Source organism: Stegastes partitus, unplaced genomic scaffold (genome assembly GCF_000690725.1).
Source record: "Stegastes partitus isolate 25-593 unplaced genomic scaffold, Stegastes_partitus-1.0.2 Scaffold1571, whole genome shotgun sequence".
NCBI classification, from domain to species: Eukaryota; Metazoa; Chordata; class Actinopteri; family Pomacentridae; genus Stegastes; species Stegastes partitus.
Window position 1 is genome coordinate 116,137 of NW_007579302.1, and position 9,282 is coordinate 125,418.

Genomic DNA, 9,282 nt, shown 5'->3' on the forward strand with positions numbered 1-9,282 from the left:
GTTTTTGCATTTTCTCCAGTCTTCAGCTGTTTGTGAAATGTTGGATTATTTGATCTTTTTGGGACTTGAGCAGTTACTTAAGTGATACCAATGAAAAACTATGGACAGGAACAAATGCTAACAAATCATCACCATCTACAACGAGCCAAAACCAAATCATAAGTACATTGCAATTTATCAATTTATCATGTGCCAATTTATGGAAAATCCTATTCTTTAAAGTAACTCATAAAGTGTAACTGTCAGGTTCATGAAATGGAGTAAAAATGTCAATGTTTCCCTTTAAAATGTTGTGCACTATAATCGTAAGGTGGTAATCAAGTACAGGGACGCCCACTTTGTACAGTAAAAGTGGAACACATAAATGTACAGCATTCATGTAAACGTATGTAATTACTTTCCACCACTGTAAATACTGGCAGACTTTAAATGGTTTGATTTTACTCGTGTCTCTTTTCTTTCTTTTGGACCTTTGACCCTCAGATCCCGGCAGGTTTAACTTCACTCCTCGTCTGTACCAGCTGAGCAGCAGCTCAGGAGAGTTTGTAGCTGTGGAGTTCCTCTACCCAGCCAGAGACCCCAAGCAGATCAACTCTATGCCTTTTCTTCAGGAGGACCTCTACACAGCTTCCCAGCCAGGTAAACACATACATCTGACAGGTCGTTGTCTGCATGCATTTTGTAACTGTGACGGTGTTGATCTGGAAGGAATATAAGTCCCAAAGTTTGGTTAAAAAATTGGCCCTCTGGCAGGACAACACATGAACCCTTCTGTGAAATGTGATTGTTTCAATATACTCTGCTGAGTGATGCTGTATTAAATGACTGCCATAATTTATCAATGTAAGTTATTCTCACAGGTAAAGTGCCTACAGTCGTCCTCAAATGTATTCAGATTCTTCCATTAAAGAAAAGGCAAAATTCACAATAGTCACTCAAATAACTAGAAACTGAAAAAAGTAATAATAAATAAAAATTTGTTAAATTGTCCTTTAGTGAAATGAGTCATTGCTTTTTAGTTGTGGTTGAAAAGAATAATTAACAAAAACAAAATTGTCCCAGACAAATTAGAGCACTTTGCTGATTAGCAGTTGAGCAGTGGGCCAAAGTACCTGTCAACAGGTGCAGAAGTCTGATTGAGAGTTACAGAAAACACTTGATTGCAGTGATTGGCTCAACAAAATATTAGTTTACGGGTCCCATCGTACTTGTTTTCTTGTGTGGGGTTTTTGTTTGTTTGTTTGTTTGTTTTTTTGATATTTTTGTTGAACCACAATTCAAAAGTAATGTCATGATTTTCATTAAAATGTTTATTTATTATTACTTTTGTCAATTTCAACTTATTTCATTTACAGCTGTTTTTTTCCTTCTTTAATGGGAGGGTATGAATACATTTGAGGACGACTGTACAAACAGTTTTCATCCCCCTTGGAAGTTTTCCTCTTGAACCCTGGTCAATGTAATTTGGCTTTTTTTTTTTGACAATAATTGACCAAAACAGACACTTTCATGTTCAATATGAAAACGATTTCTTTAAAGTAATATACATTGATTAAATATATAAAACATAAATAATTAATTGCACAAGTATTCACCTCCTTCAAGTCAGTAATTAGTAGATGGACCTTTGGCCACAATTACAGCGTAGGTCTCAACCAACCGTGCATTTCTGGACCCTACACTTTTACCCCGTTCTTTACCACAACAGTCAGGCTCTCTCAGGTCACATGGGGCTCTAGAGCGAACAGCCCTTTTTAAGTCCAGTCACAAACTGTCATTTGGATTGAGGTATGGGCTCTGACTCGGCCACTCCAGAGCAGTTAGTTTTGTCTTTAACCTCATCTTTGTAGCTTTAGCTGTATGCTTTAGGTCGTTTTCTTGCTGAAAAACAAATCTCCCAAGTCTCAGTTCTCTGGTGTTTGCTGCATGTATTTTACCCTCTACCTTTACCAGCCTTTCAGGGCCTGCTGCCTAGAAGCATCCCCACCTCATGATGCTGCCGTCACCATGCTTCCCAGGCCGGGGGGTGTGTTTAGAGTGTCTAATCTGATGGCTAAAAGCTCAATTTTGTCTCATCAAAACAACAACCCTTCTTCTAGTTGACTTGAGAGGCTTCCACATTCCTTCTGGTGAACTCTTGTCGAGATGTAAAAGTGTCTTTCTCTTTGTCTGTCTCTTGACTAGTGAAGAACATGGATTGCAGTTGTAGCACAGTTTCTCCCACATCAGCTGCTGACGCTTATGACTCCTACAGGGGAGTCGTGGGTGTCTTAGTGGCCTCCGTCTCTGGTTCACCTTCTTGTACGCCGCTCGGTTTTTAAGGCAGATGTGCCCTTTTCTTCCATTAGTTAAAGATTTAACTGTTCTCCACGTAATATTCACTGAATTGGAAATGTTCTTGTATCCAAATCACTTCTTTAAACCCCTTTTTTGTTTTTACAGACTTGCTTCTCTGTAACGTTGTCTTTATTTTCTTTTCTTTTACCCTTTATTTATTTGTTTGTTTGTTTGTTTGTCTATTATTATTATTTTTACTCTTGTTTTTATGGTTTCACCCTCTTTTTTATTTTATCCCACTTGTTCTTTTTTCTTATTTGGACAGGGCATTTTTGGTGCTTTTATTAATTTAATTTAATTTAATTTAATTTAATTTAATTTAATTTAATTTGTATATTTTTAAAGTTTATTTCTACTGTTTTGCTTCTCTGGTCTTTGTTTGTTGTGACCAGACCAGTCAGACCCTACAAGATATTTAAAGCAAATATGATTAATAAACACAAACTATAAATAAATCAAAATAATGTTATTACTATTATTACTTTATATTAGAAAACTATCGATGTGAAAGAGTCTTTTTTATGTAAATTCTTGTCTAAATGCCACATTAAATTGACAATGATTCAACTTCAAAAAGCAATGAAAGGTGAAAACTTCCCGGGGGATTGACTACTTTTGTGGGCACTGTATCATGTTGTCATAGCTACCCAGTACAATTTGGAGCTGGAGACAATTTAGAAGCCAAGAACATTAAACAAAAGCACTCAAAGCATTGCTTTGATGTTTGTACGCTCGGCTGGGCTCAGACAACCTTGAGCACAGCCAGGATCTGATCCGGTCAGACCAGAGGACTGTTGATCTGAGCTGAGGTTAACATGAGGCGACATCTAAATATGTATATCAAAGGTGTAATTGTTGTAGCCATGTTGTTTGTTCTTTTTTTTTTTGCACGTTGTGGATTTGTTGAATTGAAAATTTCATCTACATTAATCTTATCAGCTACATCCAAAGTCCAGCGGGTCAGCGCATGTTGTAGCCTTGTGTGACTTCTGGAGCAGCAGTCTGTAGAGAGCAGCTCAGAAAAGGTTTGAACAGCTCAGCAGCTAAATGTTGACTCAGCTGGTCTGGCAGGTAAAAGTGAAAACAAAGTGTTCTTGATCATTTTTATCGTCTTGTTGTGGAACCAGAAGGGACTACTTTCTCTTATAATGGAGAAAGTGAACGTGGTTGCCTGTGGAAAATTTTAATTTCAAGCAGCAGCTCCCCCGAACTGTTTAAGAAATAAAAAGTCCATTATTACTTCAGTGTGAGTTTTTATGGTGCATCAGAACCAGCAGGCTCACGGAGATGATTTCTCTGATCACTAATAAGTCAGTTCAGCAATAATCCTCAGAACTACAAACAAAACAAACAAAAAACTCTGTTCAAAAATAAACCTAATGTGAGTCCAATGTCTGCAAAAACATCTTCTTTTTTAAAATCCAAAACTAATGTCATCACTTTGTTTTTTCTCCCGGGTGATCAGCCCTGTTCCTGGTGGACAACCACCATGAGGTGTACCTGTGGCAGGGCTGGTGGCCTCAGGACAGTGAAAGCACCGGCTCAGCTCGAATCCGCTGGGACTCGGATAGGAAGTGTGCCATGGAGACGGTGCTGCAGTACTGCAGAGGTATTCTTCTTTGGTCTTTATTATTATAAAGCACATACAACACACATTTTCTCAGACTCTGAATGGCTTTCAAGTTGTTGTTTGTTTTTTTGGTGAGTTTTCCAGGTGATTTATGGGAAATGAAATGCAAAACTGTTACAACAATCTAAATGCAGGGTTCCTACGCAAGTATGGAAAATATGGAAAAGTATGGAATTTGATTTTATAAATGTCCAGGTCTGGAAAAGTATGGAACATGGAAACTATGGTATGGAAAAATATTCATGTTTCCAAGACTATTACCACTGTTCTACTTTCTAAAACATAAAATTATGAATATCTAAAAAAAGAAATGGATCGATCTGTTTTTCAGGCCCTTAGCAGCGCAGCTAGAATGTTTGTGTGAGAGCACACAGTAGGCTACGCGTTCATATAATAGATCCATGGCTACGCATCCCAGAAAACATTTGGGCAGATTGACAAGTTGAATGGCCGCCCTCTGCTCTTATCCTCTTCCAACCCATTGGCCCGCCCAGGTGTCGTCAAGTTTCACTGCTGCTTCGACAGACAGGTGATGTCCATAAAGTTTGTGAGTGAGCGATTCAAAATGTCTTGTATGGTCGTTGACAGAGCTCATTATGGGTAAATGTAAATTCTCTGACGACTGGCTCATAAATCCCAAATATAAAGACTGGTTGGATAAGGATCCCGAATGGATAAAGAAAGCTAAATGCCGACTTTGTGTGAAATCGTTTGACATCTCCAACATGGGGGATGCAGCGGTTGTGAGTCATATGCAGCGGAAAAAACACTTTTGTCTTGTCACCGCATCCTCTGCACTGAGAGTCAGAGCGTTTTAGGCTAAACCCAGCATGAGACCAAGTCCGACAACATCAAGTGAACTAAGTTCACTGTTTGAATTTTTTTTTACCGAGAAGTCTGGAAATCAGGGTCTGGAAAAAGTATGGAATTTCTAAATTTCAAATGTGTAGGAACCCTGTAAATATAACCAAAGAAGAAGGAAATCTCAGAGTGCTGTTTTAAAACTGACGATGTTTTTGTGTGTCCCCAGAAAAGAATGAGAAGAAGCCTCCCAAAGCGTATCTGATCCACGCCGGTCTGGAGCCGCTCACCTTCACAAACATGTTCCCCAGCTGGGAGCACAGAGAGGACATCGCTGAGATTACTGAGAGGGTTTGTGGCTCAAATCATATGATCTGATGACTCCTCAGCTCCACAATCTCACATACATGTGTATTGCTGTGCGTCTGCATGATGCTGTCGGTTTGCTCTCACACTCTGCACTGAAACACAAACACACAGACGTGCACACAGGTCGCTTTAGGTGGGAGCTGTTATCAACTCTCTGGGTTTCTGCATTCAAAATAAATGGCATCTGTCTGTGTTCTCAGGAGGCAGAAGTGTGTAATCAGATTATCCTGGTGGAGGATGTGCTGGCCCGGCTGTGTAAGACCACGTACCCCCTGGCAGAGCTCCTGGCCCGGCCGCTGCCTGAAGGAGTGGATCCTCTTCGCCTGGAAGTCTACCTGTCTGATGAGGACTTTGAGGTCAGAACCTGCAGCCTCTATTTCATACGACCTTACAGGTGCTCTGACTTCCTTTAAACACTGTTAAATGAAGCAGACATACATGACTAAGACATTAAAATACTGGCTGGGAAGAGAAAGCATTTTGCTATATATTAGATCAACATTTCCACATAGTTTGATGGTGATATATATTATTTTAACCCTCTGAACCTCAAGCAGTTTCTGGGGTTTTTGCTCACTGTGGGCTCATTATTCACAGCATTAGTAAATGGATGAAAACAGCATCACCATGGTTAGAAGTAGAGGAAACTCAAATGTCTTTTACACAGTTTCACGAAGATAAAATGCTCTAAAACATAAAATTACAAAAAAATATATTGTTGAATTTTTTTTGGGATTAGTTATTTACAAAAATCAAAAAACCTGGAATCAACTTGTCCAACATTTTCTTTCATTTTCTTATCTTTCCATGTTACCAACACGAGAAGAAACAGTGATTGTGGACATTTTGCTATTTACATGTTTGACTTGTTTCCATCCCCGTCCTCCGTCTGCTCTGTGGAAACAGCCTGCAAAAAGAAGCCGCTGAAGTTTCTCTGTAAATGTTGCTCAGACAGCAGACAGCAGTGAGCAGGATTAGCAGATTTGTTGTCTGTGTTTCTGGCAGCAGGACGCTGTAAAGCAGAGTCAAAATAAACTGCAGTGAGTTTATTTGAACTGTGATAATGAAGGAAGATGTTGTGCAGCAGCGACTCACTGCTGAGTTTTAATTGAAACGCTGGTTCATCCTGACTTCTCTGCTTTTATGTATTGATAGCTCAGAGTTTTTCCTCTTGTTCACCCCCCATTTCCTTTTCTTTCTCTTTGATGTGTTGCGTATGTCGGTAATGGTGTCATCTCTCCGTCCTCTTGTCTCTCTGTGAACTTGTCTGTCTCATCCCTCCCACCCTCCAGGGTGTAGGGGCCTTCGGGCAGGTGAGTCGTCTGACTTGAGCATGGAGGACCCAGAGGCTGCAAAAATCCTTCCTTTTTGTTCAACGTTCTCACCTCTAATTCATTTTCTTTCACTTTCTAACAGTTTGTTTTTTCCTGATCTAACAACTCTGATTTGTTCAGCATGCTGATGTCTGTAATCCACACGTGTTTGAACTGGATCTTGGAGATTTGAGTACTTGGTCAACTTTGAAGCATTTTTACTGGAATACAGGTGTGTGTGTTTTTAATCTCACTGGTGCACGAGTGTGTTCTCAGGTTGCTCAGGCTGCAGATTGGATTGACTGGTTTGAAAACGTACAGCGGACCATCACGTGACTTGTGCTCGATGCTGACTGTGTCGTCTGGCTGCTCCCACAGAAAGCCCTGCAGATGAGCAGAGAGGAGTACGGCGGGTTGCCAAGCTGGAAGCAAGTGAACTTGAAGAAAGCGAAAGGACTTTTCTAAAGAGATGAAACAGGGAGCTGCTGGAGGCGTCAGAAAACACCACCAGGGTGTTGTTTGGACAGGACTCCATCCTCCTGAGAATTAGTGGGGAAGTTGAGGACGGACGAGAGAAGCTCTAGAGGGCTGGGAAAGGAGTGTAGCAGCTCCTCATGATGCAGATTCCTCTCATAGCTGCTCTCAGTGTTGGTGTTGTGGTTGTAATAAATAGAAGACAAATGTGGGATGATGCACGTCTGAGTGAATGTGCTACTAGTGCTTCATTAGATTCACTCTGTTGATGTATGTACATATGTACGATATGCAGGATAGCCAGTGCCCTTATGTTGTCAGCCTTAAAGCCATGTTGTGGAGTGGGACCAGGTCTGTCAGCCTGTGAGCAAACTCCTCATCAAACTCTCTGCTATACATGTATGTTTGTTCGTGCGTTACAAATAATTTATATTTATATCGAATCCATATAGGAATTTCTGTTTTTTTAAACTCCTCAGATATTAAAAAAAAGATTGAAATAAAGTATATAATTATTGTTGCAGAGGTTTGTGTCATATGTGGATAAATGCTACCGAACCTCTCCTGCTGTACAGATCACCGTTTGCCATTTACAAATGAACTGAAGCAGCTTCTTCTTTTTTTTTTGAATGTGTTTAGAGTCATTTTTGTTTCAGGATGTCAGATAGGAAGAACAACAGAGGCTTGATTAAAGGCAGAGTGATGATGATGATCAATGTCTTTGATTTTGAAATCCTTCAGTGTATAGTGCCTTGCTCTGTGTACAGTTTATATACAGATCCTAGTCTGCATTTTGAAGACTTTTTGTGATATAAAGAACTATTGTAGAAATAAACTTTGAAAGTTTGACATCAGAACATCGGCTTGTTTATATACAGTTTTGTAGTTAATCCATCGTGTCCACAATGTGAAAATCTGTTCATCCACCAGTAGAGGGCAGCGTAACACCAGGTTCTAAAGATCTGGAAACTTTTTGTCTGTTATTTCTGATCGCTCTGTTCGTATCATTGGCACTAAACAGTGTTCATCAGTCGTGTTCTGTTTGAGATAAACTCCTTTTTATGGTAAACGGATGAGTGCTGAACTTATGGAAGACAGAAAAAGAACCTGAGAAGATCTGGGTGACTCCCTCGTACAAATGAAACAAACAAACTAGTTGACGAAAGGCTGCAAACAAACTACAAACTAAGTAGTCTGGTGCTGCTGCAGGAGCTCAGGTTGATGCCACCTCTCTGGAAAACGCTGTGAAAAGCATTGAGCAGAACAAAAGCAAACTTAATCCCCTTACGGGCCTTTTTATTTTCCCACAGCACACATTTTGACTCGTCATAGCAGGAAAATCAAACATGCTACTATTAACGTTAACGATGGTTCGGCTCTATTCAAGCGTGTCGGTGAGTCAGCATGTGCAGCACCAACGGCTAAATTCAGCCATCATCTGTTAGATCATTCATCCTGTGCTGCTCCTGCTGTCACACAGCAGGACGTCTTCTGTGTAAAAGACCCTTTGAGAACAATAAGAAAAAAATTGTTTTGATGCAAGCAGTGAAATCATGACCGAGGAAGGATTTATTCATTATTTGATCAAGTACGTCAGTAAGATCCAGAATAGAAAGATCCTGATGCAGAGCTCAATGCAGGAGGAGAATCAAATTTATAATAAATTGAACAGCTGCTAAAGTACAGTGAGCCATAAATGCTGTGTTTTAAAATACTTGACTACTTTCACTTCACTGTTTCAGGGGGAATGCTGCACTTGTTGCTCCCCTACATTTATTTGCCAATGTTAATTGCTGTAAACTAAATGAAAGACCGAGCTGTAATCAAACAGAATACAAGACACTTAACAGCTACTTTAACACACACATTTACTTTTTCAGTGGAAGACTTGTGAATATTTTTGCTGTGTGGTGATACATGAAAGGATCTGAAAACCTCTGCTAAACACTATTTTGTCATTTGACATAAGAGATAAGCAGCTGCTAAAAACTTTGTCCTCTATATCGAGTCACCAGAAACACAAGGCTGGCTCTGCTGTGATGTGTAAACGTCCCAGTGACTTTGCAGCATTTATTATCTTAAAAGAAGCCAGTGCTTTAATGCTGGTTTTAATTCAGACAGTATGTTCACGTCAGCCTGTTATTAACACCTCTGTCAGCGGCTCCTACGAGAAGCAGTAACTTTAGATCTGTATGGTCTCCATATGGAAGTTTTACGGATCCTGTCATACGCTGAGTTACCTACACCAAGTCGCAGGTGAAAGCTACAATCAGCGGTCCAACCTGTCAGACCTCACCGCCTCATTTTCCAGGCCGTCCTCCAACTCTGCACACACACACGTTTTGCACTGAAAGCTCT

General features: G+C 40.1%; 1 protein-coding gene across 4 annotated transcripts in view; it reads left to right on the plus strand.

Annotated features, from left to right (window-relative positions):
• The window catches only part of svila (supervillin a), a 59,651-nt gene extending 51,870 nt beyond the window's left edge, over nt 1-7,781 (plus strand). For 3 of the 4 annotated variants that reach the window (XM_008300654.1, XM_008300655.1, XM_008300656.1), the window contains 6 exons: nt 484-639; nt 3,803-3,946; nt 4,998-5,119; nt 5,338-5,493; nt 6,430-6,450; nt 6,829-7,781. In XM_008300654.1, the coding sequence (XP_008298876.1) occupies nt 484-639; nt 3,803-3,946; nt 4,998-5,119; nt 5,338-5,493; nt 6,430-6,450; nt 6,829-6,915 (686 nt within the window). In that variant the 3' untranslated portion in view covers nt 6,916-7,781. The remainder of the gene's footprint in view (nt 1-483; nt 640-3,802; nt 3,947-4,997; nt 5,120-5,337; nt 5,494-6,429; nt 6,451-6,828) is intronic. The other variant, XM_008300657.1, reaches the window with a different exon arrangement.
• The last annotated feature ends 1,501 nt before the right edge of the window (nt 7,782-9,282 follow it).